General features: G+C 47.0%; 1 protein-coding gene across 3 annotated transcripts; it reads left to right on the top strand.

Annotated features, from left to right (window-relative positions):
• The first annotated feature begins 2,244 nt into the window (after positions 1–2,244).
• Positions 2,245–12,644, top strand: ATP5MC2 (ATP synthase membrane subunit c locus 2). Of its 3 annotated transcripts, none has more exons than XM_069972195.1 (5): positions 2,245–2,335; positions 3,008–3,087; positions 7,419–7,496; positions 9,540–9,700; positions 12,402–12,644. In XM_069972195.1, exons 2-5 carry the CDS (start codon positions 3,049–3,051, stop codon positions 12,514–12,516), a joined length of 393 nt encoding a protein of 130 aa, XP_069828296.1. In that variant the 5' UTR covers positions 2,245–2,335; positions 3,008–3,048; the 3' UTR covers positions 12,517–12,644. The 3 variants fall into 3 exon arrangements, with proteins under 3 accessions (XP_069828296.1, XP_069828294.1, XP_069828295.1); XM_069972193.1 differs by having other exon boundaries at positions 2,247–2,335; positions 9,537–9,700; XM_069972194.1 differs by lacking the exon at positions 2,245–2,335 and adding an exon at positions 2,385–2,405 and having other exon boundaries at positions 9,537–9,700.

Below are 12,644 nucleotides of genomic sequence, written 5' to 3'. Positions count from 1 at the left end.
CTGAGATTTTTAAATCTTTTCATTCCTGACTTTGGCCTCAAAAATCTGTCAGATAATCTGTGCATGTAATAGGGCCTAAAATCCTTCCTACACTGATATGGTCATGAAATGTTGCCAGTGAGCTATCAGTTTTACCTGTACAATTGTGCAACCATTGGCCATAGAAACACAGAAGATTATTGGCAGAAAAAGACCACTGGGTCCATCTAGTCCACCCTGTTAGTATTCCCCTTCTTATTATCTTAGGATAGATATATGTTTATCCCAGGCAGGTTTACATTCAGTTACTGTGGATTTACCAGCTGGAAGTTTGTTCCAAGCATCTACTACTCTTTCATCAAAGTAATATTTTCTCAAGTTGCTTTTGATCTTTCCCCCAGACAACCTCTCACTGTGTCCTCTTGTTCATGAGTTCAGTCTTTTTCTAAAAATACTTTCATCCTGAACCTTCTTAGTCCTTTAAAGGGGTTGTCCGGCGATAAAAAATTATTCACAGAATAACACACATTACAAAGTTATACAACTTTGTAATGTATGTTATGTCTGTGAATGGCCCCCTTCCCCGTGTTTCCCCCCACCCACGCTAGACCCGGAAGTGTGGTGCATTATACTCACCGCATCTCGTGTCGTCCACGGTCTCCGATCCTCAGCAGTGACATCTTCTTCGGGAGGCCGGCGGATCTTCCCGAGTGCCGGCCACCCTCTGCAGCGTCATCCGAAGCTCAGCCGCGATTGGCTGAGCATAACTGTGCTCAGCCAATCGCGGCTGAGCAGCTGATGACGTGGCCGCGTCATCAGCCGCTCAGCCGCGATTGGCTGAGCACAGTTATGCTCAGCCAATCGCGGCTGAGCTTCGGATGACGCTGCAGAGGGCGGCCGGCACTCGGGCAGATCCGCCGGCCTCCCGAAGAAGACGTCACTGCTGAGGATCGGAGACCGTGGTCGGCACGTGACAGGTAATGTATAGCGCACCACACTTCCGGGTACACGGGTGGGGGGTGGGGGGACACGGGGAAGGGGGCCATTCACAGACATAACATACATTACAAAGTTGTATAACTTTGTAATGTGTGTTATTCTGTGAATAATTTTTTATCGCCGGACAACCCCTTTAACATATTTAAAGGTTTCCATTATGTCCCCCTTTCTCGTTTCCTCCACACTAAACATATTGAAATCCTTAAAGGGGTTGTCCAGCAAAAATCTTTTTCTTTCAAATCAACTGGTGTCAGTTATATAGATTTGTAATTTAATTCTATTTAAAAAATCACAAGTCTTCCCATACTTATCAGCTGCTGTATGTCTTGCAGAAAAATGTTGTTTCATTTACATTCAGACATAGTGCTCTCTGCTGACATCTCTGACCCAGACAGGAACTGTGCTGAGCAAGAGAGGTTTTCTATGGGGATTCCCATAGAAAGCCTCTTCTACTCTGGAGAGTTCCTGTTTTGGCCAGAGATGTCAGCAGAGAGCACTGTCTCTGAATGTAAATGAAACAACACTTCCTGCAGGACATACAGGGGCTTATAAGTATGGGATGACTTGTGATTTTTAAAGGAGACCTGTCACCCCCCGCGCCGGGGTGACAGGCTCCCGACCCCCAGATAGATCCCCTTATATTTACCTCATGTCGCTGAGTCCCGCTGCCGCTGCCGGTCCCGGGACGGAGATATGCCGGCGCGCGCACTGTGGAGATGAGTCCAGCGTCCATAGAGAATGAATGGAGCCGTGCACTCATTGAGCCTGCCTGTGCAGGCTTAGTGCAGCAGATCGTCGATCGGACCGCACAGAGGAAGGTGAGAGACCTCCGGCGGTCCGTTTTAACGATCGGGACCCTTGCAGTCACACTGCGGGGGTCCCGATCGGTAAGTGACAGGGGACTCCCCCTGTCACTCACACTTAAGTGTTGCGGCGTTTAAGGAGTTAATGACACGCGGCAGCGCCAAACCCCTGCTATAACCCAACATGAGTGTTATGAGCGTACAGTATGTGTATATTATATATATCCCGTTATACACAGCTCCTCAGAAGAGGGACAGCCACACAGTCACGTGGGAATAACCTTCGCCCGTCCCGCCCTTCATTGCAATCTGTGAAAGTCAGTCGGAAAGGTGTGTGTACGCGCTGACGTCACAACCCGACGTTCGTCCTATCCTGCGCAGTCTCTATCCTCCCATCCACTAGACGTCGCTGTAAAAAAATCATATAAGCTTTCGGTCTCTTGGCTTCAATTAGAGCCTCTCTGGGAGAACGGGCATGCGCATTGTCATCTGTCATAGGAGGTCGTCGGCGCGTGCGCAGTGTGGTCTCGCTCCTTCATTCTCTCCCCGCCAAGGTGAGGCCCTGCGCTGCTGCAATGAGCTCTGGCTCTGCCTGTCCGGGAGCGGTGCAGGAGCTCGGAGCCGGTTTGTGGCAGTCGCATGGGGGTAGTGAGCGGGTGTCTGTAGTGGGCTGCCTGCTGTCACTGTCCCGGCTGCCTGTGCGGGCCATATGACCTTGTGCATGTCCCTGTCAGTGCAATGGTCAGCCTGCATGCTGTGGATGTGTAATGCTGAGCAGGAGGATGGGCCTGGAGGGGGAATATATATATATACCTCACATAGGCAATCACTGCTGCAGGGAGGGGGCCCTGAATGTCTGTCATAGGGATCTGTATGACCGATCATAGGGCTGTATGTACATTGTAATGTATACCAGTCTGGTGTCCTGATCTGCAGTCTCCTGACCTCTACTATACCCTGTATATCCACCCTGATGCTATGATTTTATATATATATATATATATATATATATATATATATATATATATATATATATACACACACACACTATATTATGCAGTTGTCTCCATGTAGGATGACACATCCTTCATTAGTAGACATTGTCAGTGAGATGGAAACCGCCCGATGTCATGCTGAATGAGTGCCCTGCAGGAGTCTGAATTGGGTTGTAGGGTTGTAGCCACAGTTATGTATGTAATACCTTTTTCTCTCTCTTTTTTTTACAGCAGCTTTTTTTTGCATTTAGTCCGTCCACTTAAACAGCAAAATGTACGCTTGCATCAGGCTTATGTCCAACCCATCTATGGTGAGTGCTTTATACTGCTACAGCCCTTCTGTTAGTAATTTCTTTGTTACGGTAGTTTAGAAAGAGTTATGCACTCACATTCATAAGGTGGTGGCGAGGTCCACACAGGATAAAAACTAGCATTGGTGGCCAAAGGACATCTGTAGGTTTTACTCCTGATATGCCCTTTATTCGAGTCTGATCATATTGGCAATTTTGTGTTAGTAAAGACTTCAGAGGAGAAGGATTTAGGGATAGTGATTTCTGACAGCCTTAAACTGTCACCAGTCACTAGTGCAACGAAGCAGTAGGGAAAGCAAATAGTTTGCTGGGCTATATAGCTAGTGGCACATTGAGGGTGTGTTCACACGGGTACAGAATCTGCAGCAGATTTGATGGCGCTGATTTGAAGCTGCAGATTTGCTTTGAATCTGCAAGTTCAAATCTGCGCCATCAAATCTGCTGCAGATTCTGTATGTGTGAACGTGCCCTGAAGGAAATAATTATTTGATCCCTTGTTAATTTTGGAGGTTTGCTCCCTGACAGACATGAACCATCTATAATTTTAAAGGGGTTATCCAGCGCTACAAAAACATGGCCACTTTCTTCAAGAGACAGCCTCACTCTTGTCTCCAGCTTGGGCTGGGTTTTGCTGCTCAGTTCCATTGAAGTGAATGGAGCTTAATTGTAAACCGCACCTGAACTGGAGACAAGAGTCATGATGTCTCTGGAAGAAAGTGGCCAGGTTTTTGTAGCACTGGATAACCCCTTTAAGCTCCATTCACTTAAATGGAACTAAGTGGCAGACCCCACCCAAACTGGAGACAAGAGTGGGGCTGTCTCTGGAAGAAAGTGGCCATGGTTTTTGTAGCGCTGGATAACCCCTTTAAGGGTAGGTTACTTTTAACAGTGAGAGAATATCAAAAATAAAATCCAGAAAATCACATTGGATAAGTTTATATAAATTTATTTGCATCTTGCTTAGAGAAATTAGTATTTGGTCCCTTTGGCAAACGAGACTTAATACTTGGTGACAAAACCCTTGTTGGCGAACAGAGCAGTTTATTTTGTAGTCAAAGGGGTAGTGCGGCGCTAAAAAATTATTCACAGAATAACACACATTACAAAGTTATACAACTTTGTAATGTATATTATGTCTGTGAATCACCCCCTTCCCGTGTCTCACCACCCCCGCCCGTGTACCCGGAAGTGTGTGGTGCATTATACATTACCTGATCTGTGTCGAGCCCGTCCGCCATCTTGTGCCAAACGTCATCGCTGGCCGGCCGAATCGCTGCCGCCGTCCCCCCTCCGCCGCGTCATAACAGCCAATCGCAGCTGAGCAGCTGATGATGCGGCCGCGGAATTTTGGTCCACTCCTCTTTGCAGATCATCTCTAAATCATTAAGATTTTTAGGCTGTCACTTTGCAACTCTATAGGTTTTCAATGTCATCAAGGTCTGGAGACTGGCTAGGCCACTTCATGACCTTAAAGCAGTACTCTACAAAGTGACTGTACCATCAGGCCCGAGCTAAAGCACTGGAGGCGGGCCGATCCATCCTCTGGGTGGATTGGGGGTGGGTCGGCCCGCCTCCAGTGCTTCAGCCCGGGCCTGATGGTACAGTCAAACTAAAAAAAAAATTTAAACTTGTTTAATCCCCACCCATAATCTAAGCTTGTTTGTAATAGGTTTCTATTACATGAATTGGACAGTTTATCTGCACTACATCCTGAGTCTTACCCTGAAGTTGCAGAAAATACTTCCTGGTCCACACGGTTTGGCTCCTCTGTCATCTCCCCTCCCTTTTGACACCAAAGTCACATGAACTCAGTCTCTTCTGTTGCCAGGCAAGCTGTAACCCCTCAACTATAACCCAACCCAACACAGACTTCACACAAGTCAGTGACCACCTGGCCAAGGGGTGGGGAAACAATAGAACAGTGATAGCCTCCAGAGCAGTATAGGGTAAATGAAACTGTTTAATCTCTCTTTCTAATCTATCTATGTAGATGGGTATGTGGCCCAGGGTAAGCTTGTCTGTCACTGTCAAGGGTTAATTAATTACCTCTGTCTGGCAGTTACAGAGTGCCAGTACACACTGTTGCTAGCTACCCAGCAGTGAGGCAGTTAACAGTGAAAGCTGTGTTTTGCATGCTGGGAGAGGAGGGGCATAGAGGAATCAGGAAGTCAGTGTTGTCAGGTAAAAGGAAGCAAGGTCCTGTGTGTGAGGTAGACTAGAAACAGAGAGCCAGACTTTTGTGATAACAGCAGCCAGAGATCACAGCACAGGAGCTGCATTTGCCACAAAGGGAGAGAAATCAGCCCTGTGGGAATCAGACAGATTACAGGATGGGACTAGTGAGACTCAGGTAACTGTAACTTATCCCCCCTGTGAGAAGCAGCTGGACTGTTTTGGTGCTAGGAAGCATTTCATCATTATCACAACTGATGTTTCTTTCTTTTGGACTGTATATACCTGAATAAATCCTGTTAAACTGCACTGCAGTAAGCTACGCTGCCATACCATAAGAATAGCTGTGGATAACAGATTGATATTTAGTTTACAGTGTAAAACAGAAGCAGATTGAGCCAACGATGGGCATATACTATAAGATGAAGCAGAGACTTGGCAGTTGGCTCTGGGGTGCAATTTATGCTGGAAAATGTTTCCTTGCCGCCGCCATCTTGGATATAGACTGGCTTTTAGAAAAACCTTTAGCTCGGGAATGGCGGCAGCTAGAAAGATGGGGGATGGTTTAAAATAGGGGGACTTGGTGAGTAAGGCCAGCTAGGTTTGGGAGCATTTAAATTTTTTAGCCCTTGGATGGGTTCGGCAAGGCCATAGCCTTCAAAGGGGTTGTCCAAGGTAAAATAATTGATAGCCAGACGCAGCTGGCTTTGTTCTCTGTGTTACTGCTATTCAATTGTGTTGAAGCTTCAGTACACTGGTGCTGCCGATACACAGGGAACGGAGCCATCCTGTCATCCACAGATTTTGGTTAAAATAATGATCATATACTACCTGTGAATCTAACTTTAGGAAGACTTATCATAAGCTCAAAAGCCAGTGATAGAAAGTAGAAGGCCCTGCTCCAATGATCTACCGTATTTTTTCGCTTTATAAGACGCACAAAGTGGGAGGAAAAACTAAGTGCGTCCCATAAAGTGAAGACTGCTCCAAGCAGTGCCGAGCACCGCCACGTCCCGCCCACTATGCTGTGCAAGGAAGCTGTCCCGCCTGTTCAGCCCGCCCCCTTCATTGCCGCTCACTATGCATATGCATAGTAAGCGGCCCTGAGCGACCCCCTCCACCCGCCCAGCTCACCCCCTCTATCGCCGCTCAGCTGACAGCCGATCAGAAGCCCAGGAAAGTGCAATGAGCAGCACTTTCCTGGGCTCCTGTTTGGCTGTCAGCTAAACGGCGATGGAGGGGGCGGGCAGAGGGGGTTGCTCAGGGCCGCCCACTATGTATAGCTCCCTGTCCGCTCCCAACTGTCCCAGACTCACCTGTCCGCCGGTCCCAGCAGCTCCTCTTCCGGCAGAGCGCGCACTCCCGTCATCCTCCGGCGCGGGGTACAGAGGCGCAGACTGTGCCGGATGTGTTCTGCAGCCTCTCTAATTCATGATAGAGGCTGCAGGACACTTCCGGCACTATATGGGGGCATTGGCTACTATGTGGGGCGCTATATGGGGGCATTGGCTACTATGTGGGGCACTATATGGGGGCATTGGCTACTATGTGGGGCGCTATATGGGGGCATTGGCTACTATATGGGGGCATTGGCTATGGGGGCATTGGCTACTATGTGGGGCGCTATATGGGGGCATTGGCTACTATGTGGGGCGCTTTATGGGGGCATTGGCTACTATGTGGGGCGCTATAATGGGGGCATTGGCTACTATGTGGGGCGCTATAATGGGGGCATTGGCTACTATGTGGGGCGCTATAATGGGGGCATTGGCTACTATGTGGGGCGCTATAATGGGGGCATTGGCTACTATGTGGGGCGCTATAATGGGGGCATTGGCTACTATGTGGGGCGCTATAATGGGGGCATTGGCTACTATGTGGGGCTGGAGGGGGCAGGCTGGGCGAGCGGAGGGGGTTCAAAATATTTTTTTTCTATTTTTCTCCCCTAAAATCAGGGGTGCGTCTTATCAAAAGGCGCATCCTATAAAGCGGAAAAAATGCAGTCATCTAATGGTATACCGTATCAGTATGTTTTACCTCCAGTGCCAGCTCTGTAGCTTTTACATTACACCAAATTCTGTATCATTTGCACTTTGAAGTTCCTGAAGTATATGTATATGCACACACTATAACACTTCTTTCTGTCTTGGTGCATACAGGTAAGGAATGGAGCATGCCTGTTTTGCAGACCCCTCTCCACCACCCTGATGAGCCAACCTCTGGTCAAGACAGAGCAGGTATGGTAACTATATAAACTTTCTACAATCCTGTTCCTTGTCAGATACTGTCTATACCGTCTGCGATTCTATCACATAATGTCATATATAGCATTATGTACATGAAACACTATTACCCTCTATCTGCAGGTTAGCAGATAAGTGTCTGACCTATGGGATCCCCATCAATCATGAAAATGAGGATGCCAGACCTCTTACTTTATACTTTACATAGGAGATGATATTTTGTCAAAAATCTATGTTAGGGTGGGTTCACACGTACCGACTCGCAGCGGAAATCTCGCTGCAAGATCCGCTACGAGGTAAGGTTCTGGCAGGCCCCCAGGACTAGACCGCTGCGAGTATGTAATGCAGCTGCCCCCTTAAAGGACAACTCCCACAAAAATTTTTTTTTGCTCATTTAACACACATTACAAAGTTATATAACTTTGCAATGTGGTTAAATACCCGGCCTGGCCCCCTTCCCCCACTTTCGGACCCCCGACCCCGGAAGTTAAGGAATGTATACATTACCTATTACGATCGTCACGGTCCTCTTCTCCGGGGCGGCATCTGGTGACGACGACGTCAGAGCCGAGGGGCGGTCCGGGTCTTCTTCCTCCTCGGCGTCTTCATGCAAAGTGAATGGGGATGAAAAGGCTGCTGGTGCACATGCGCACCAGCAGCCTTTTCATTGGCTGGAGCGCATCACATGGCTTCCAGCTTGCTCAGCCCTGATTGGCTGAGCTTGCTGGAAGCCATGTGATGCGCTCCAGCCAATGAAAAGGCTGCCGGTGCGCAAGCGCACTGGCAGCCTTTTCCATCCCCTGGACCCGGAAGTTGGAGACATCGCTGGATGGCGGAAGGCGGCGACGGAGAGGCGGACGGCGGGCGAATCGAGTGGCGATCGTCACCGGAGAGATGGGTGAGTATGGTGTCTGTGTTTTTTTTTTTTTTTTTGGGGTCCCGCGGGAGTTGTCCTTTAACCCCTTTGGCTGCCGCTCGGCTCCCGCGCTGTCTGTATATACATTACCTCTCTTCTTGGTCCAGCCAATCAGTGTGTTGCCCAGCCGCAGCCACTGATTGGCTTGGCGGAAGAGAAGGACGCCAGGACCCCGTGCAGCAAGGAAACAGGTAATGTAAACAGCGCGGGAGCCGAAGGGGTTAAGGGGGCGGCTGCATTACATACATCATACATACACCGCTGTGAGTATGTAGTCCCAGGGGCCTGCCAGTACCTTAACTTGTAGAGGAACTCGCAGCGAGATTTCCGCTGCGAGTCGGTACATGTGAACCCACCCTTAAAGAATTACTGTGATTCCTAATGAGAACTGGTAAAACTGGTATTTACCAGGATTCCAATTGCTATACTGGTTTTATACAAATAAAGATGATAAAAAGCCAAACTCCTGTTGTGCTTTCTGTTTGTCTAATAATGTCATGCCGCAATACTCACAACAGAGTTAGACTTTGATGCAAAAGGGACCACCCTGGTATTTCCCCATTTATGTCCCAATACTCACAACTGAGTGGGGCTTAAGGGGCTACGTATCAGAGTGGTTTGGTGATCTCCCTACTGGGAGGCACCTCTTGGCAACAGGTTTTCCTTCCCTGGAGGGATATCTGGCTATTCCTGTGTCTTGAGACTCGCAACTGAGGCTCCACGGACCCCCTCTTGTGTTGGGTGAGTAATGGCATATAGAAATTAAATGACCCATATTAGTGTTTTTGATATAGACAAACCCTCACTTTACATGTCACAAAGACCAATTTTGTTGTGTGAGTATGCTAGTGTGATCCCTAGTGGTAGGGTGGCCTGGATTGACAGCTACACTAATAATTGGGATTGGAGAACTGCATTTCCAGTCTTTTCATATTGCAAACACCCTTTTTCTTATGACTGCTTAAGCTTCCCTTGGTTTGCTAGTTTTATACTAACAGCGTTGGGACACTGTCATGTACAAATTATATTCAAGGTAAAAAATAGTGGTGTTAAAAACACCTGTATAAAGTTGTTGGTTGTATAGTTTTGCTTCATATGCTTTTCTTTCTTGTTTCCAGCAGATGGCACTAGTTCCAGCTCGAGGAGTTCAGACCAGCGCTGTGTGCCGGGATATTGATACTGCTGCAAAATTTATTGGTGCTGGAGCTGCCACTGTAGGAGTGGCTGGCTCTGGTGCTGGTATTGGTACAGTCTTCGGTAGCCTCATTATTGGATATGCCAGGTAAAAATAACTTGTAAGATACTTTTAGTTTAGAGTAGTAATACACTTTTAGTGTGCAACAATAATATTGTAAAGTATTATCTGCAAGTATTCCTTATTTGACAGTACGTCATCCTAAATTCATAGATTCATCCAAAGTTGCAAATGGAGTTCAGGATTTTTTTTTTTTGTCTGGTTATCAGTCCACCAGTCTAAGGGCTTGTTCCCACGTTCCACAAAACACAGACTTTATCCCTCTCCGGCATCATGTATCAATTTCATGTGGAGAGAGTGTTTTAATCTTCGCAGCTCTGTAATGATACAGCCGCCCTGCTGTGTCATTACAGTGCTGCGAAGATTTAAAAACTTTCCCCACTCTAGGTATCCTATTGATACATGATGCTGCACTGGGATAGAGTCCACTACAGCGCTTACCTATTCGTAGGTTCCATGTTATAGGGAACGTGGGAATAAGCCCTCATAAGTAATCAGCTGCATTAAAAGTGCTCCAGGTTTTAATACCTTTTTTTAGGCATTCAGAAGTGTTTTTTTACATATTCTGCACCTGTTCCCAAAGGCGTAATCTCTGGAGGTCTTCACAGCACACCGCTTTTTTTTTTTTTTTTTTTTTTTTAGCATGTTTTGTTGCATACTGTATAGTGCACTATATACCCAATAGACAAGGGGTGGCAAACTTGCAGCCCTTTAACTGTTGCAAAACAACTAGAGATGAGCAAATCTAAAGCACGCTTGGGTTTGTCAACCTGAGTGCTATACTCGATTACCAGTGATTGAAGAAGTTGGATTTAGCCCTAGGGAGACTTGGAAAACATGGATATAGCCTAAGGGCTGCATCCAACTTGAGTCACTAGTAATCAGATGGTGCACACTCAGGTTGATGAACCCAAGCATGCTCGAGGTTCTTTCATCTCTCAAAACTACAATATCAAAGCATGATAAGAATTGTAGTTTTGCAACAGCTGGAGGGCCTCAGTTTAACACTTGTACAATATATTGTTTCCCAGGGCTGTGAGGCTGTTGCTCAGTATTTATTGCTTTTAGGGGAGAGTATCATTATACATGTGGTCTATATGACTATTAAGTAAGGAGTTGCACAGTCTCTATGTGCTTGACCTTTACTTTGTCATTTAACAGTAGGCTGTGTTAGCTATGAAGTTGACCCCAGTTCACTGCGTAGCTAAGTAGCTATAATTTCACAATATAAAGAGACCTCTTACCAGCCTGGTCCCAATTGTAAAACAATTCATAAAAACTCAGGTGCAACCTGCTGCATAAGCTAATACCCATGTATTGCCTCCCTTTTATCGGCCTGCTTGGTACGTTAGTAGTACATTGAAGGTAGATGTGATCAGAGTGGGACCTCAAGAGGGTTGATGCGAAGATTTCTTTTATGTTTAAGACCTAGCTTTAATAATCAAGGAAGTTCTAAAGTCACTGTCCTAAACTGATATATTGGGGAGCTTAAGCCTACAGTATATACTGGAGACACTGACAGCTGCCTTGCTTTTAGCACATTTATATATTATCTACATTGTGCATGAGTGAGGGTCCTCTTAGGTTCAAATCCCAACAAGGACAGCACCTGCAAGGAGATTCTATGTTCTTCCTGTGTTTGTGTGTTGCCTCCCACACAGCAAAACATACAGATAGGGCTCACAATCTAAAGTCGCCTAATGGTCACAAGGAAAGATCTGAGTGATGACAAGTTATACACAGCTCTGTGGAATAAGTTGGCACTTTAAAAATCAGTCTGTGGCCAATATTCTGTGGCCAATATTCTGTGGGATAGCTGATCAGGGGAGGTGAATAGTGCTTAGGGCTGGGCGATATAAACGATATGCCAAAATATCGTCATCAATTCGGTTGACGATATAGATTTTTGGCATATCGTCATATCGCGATATACCACGGAGCGGTAGTGAATAAGCTTCTCACTTACCGCTCCGTGGTACCGCGCTGCAGGGCCTTCCGTTCACGCATCGTCAGCGCGCTAGCGCGCTGATGCGTGTGACGTCAGGTCTCCCAGTGCATGCTGGGAAGAAGACGCGGCCCGTCTCGCCTCGCGGACTCCATCAGCCAGCACTGCAGGAAAGGTAAGTAGCAGAGGGGTCGGGGGCGGCAGATGGCTTGGTATGGGGCTGATGATGGCCCTGGCTGGGGGGACATGATGGCTGGCACATGAAATGGCTGGAAAACTGAGAGGGGAGATGACTGGCACTGGGGGGGGGGGGGCTGATGACTGGCAACGGGGGGCTGATGACTGGCAAGGCGTGTGATAACTGGCACAAGGGAAGGCTGATGACTGCCAAGGGGGGCTGATGACTGGCACAAGGGGGGGCTGATGGCACAGGGGAGGGCTGATGACTGGCAAGGGGGGGTGATAACTGGCACAAAGGGGGCTGAAGGCATAGGGGAGGGCTGATGACTGGCAAAAAAAAATTTATATATCGTGATATATCGTTATATCGTGCATGCATCAAATTATATCGTGATATAAATTTTAGGCCATATCGCCCAGCCCTAATAGTGCTAGCATCCCAGGTGTGCGTGTGTGTATACAGCATATTTAGACTTTTCTTTTTTTTTTTTTTTTTTTTTTTTTTTTTTCCCCTCCAACTTACAGAAGGATTTATATGCCTGTATATTGTATGTCATTTACCTTTTCAGAATTTAATGCCTTGTCTTTATTTTTCCTCTGCAGGAACCCATCCCTTAAGCAGCAGCTGTTCTCCTACGCTATCTTGGGCTTCGCCCTGTCTGAAGCTATGGGCCTGTTCTGTCTTATGGTTGCTTTCCTTATCCTGTTTGCCATGTGAAGAATCTCCGGTCCTACCGATTCCTGTGTGTCAGCTAGTGTCTCTTGTGGCTGTTTTTGGGGGTGGTTCCCTTGCCACAAGATTTGCCTGTGAATTCTGGGAAATAAATAAATTAAACAGAAAAACAA

Source organism: Dendropsophus ebraccatus, chromosome 5 (genome assembly GCF_027789765.1).
Source record: "Dendropsophus ebraccatus isolate aDenEbr1 chromosome 5, aDenEbr1.pat, whole genome shotgun sequence".
In the NCBI taxonomy this organism is placed as follows: domain Eukaryota; kingdom Metazoa; phylum Chordata; class Amphibia; order Anura; family Hylidae; genus Dendropsophus; species Dendropsophus ebraccatus.
Note: the sequence above shows the minus strand (reverse complement) of the source record. Positions and strands in the feature narration are given on the sequence as shown.

Coding starts and splice junctions, on each gene's coding strand:
- ATP5MC2 (XM_069972193.1), top strand. CDS start 3,049: ATGTACGCTTGCATCAGGCTTATGTCCAACCCATCTATG. Junction 7,497..9,536: donor CTCTGGTCAAGACAGAGCAG/GTATGGTAACTA, acceptor TCTTGTTTCCAG/CAGATGGCACTAGTTCCAGC. Junction 9,701..12,401: donor CTCATTATTGGATATGCCAG/GTAAAAATAACT, acceptor TTTCCTCTGCAG/GAACCCATCCCTTAAGCAGC.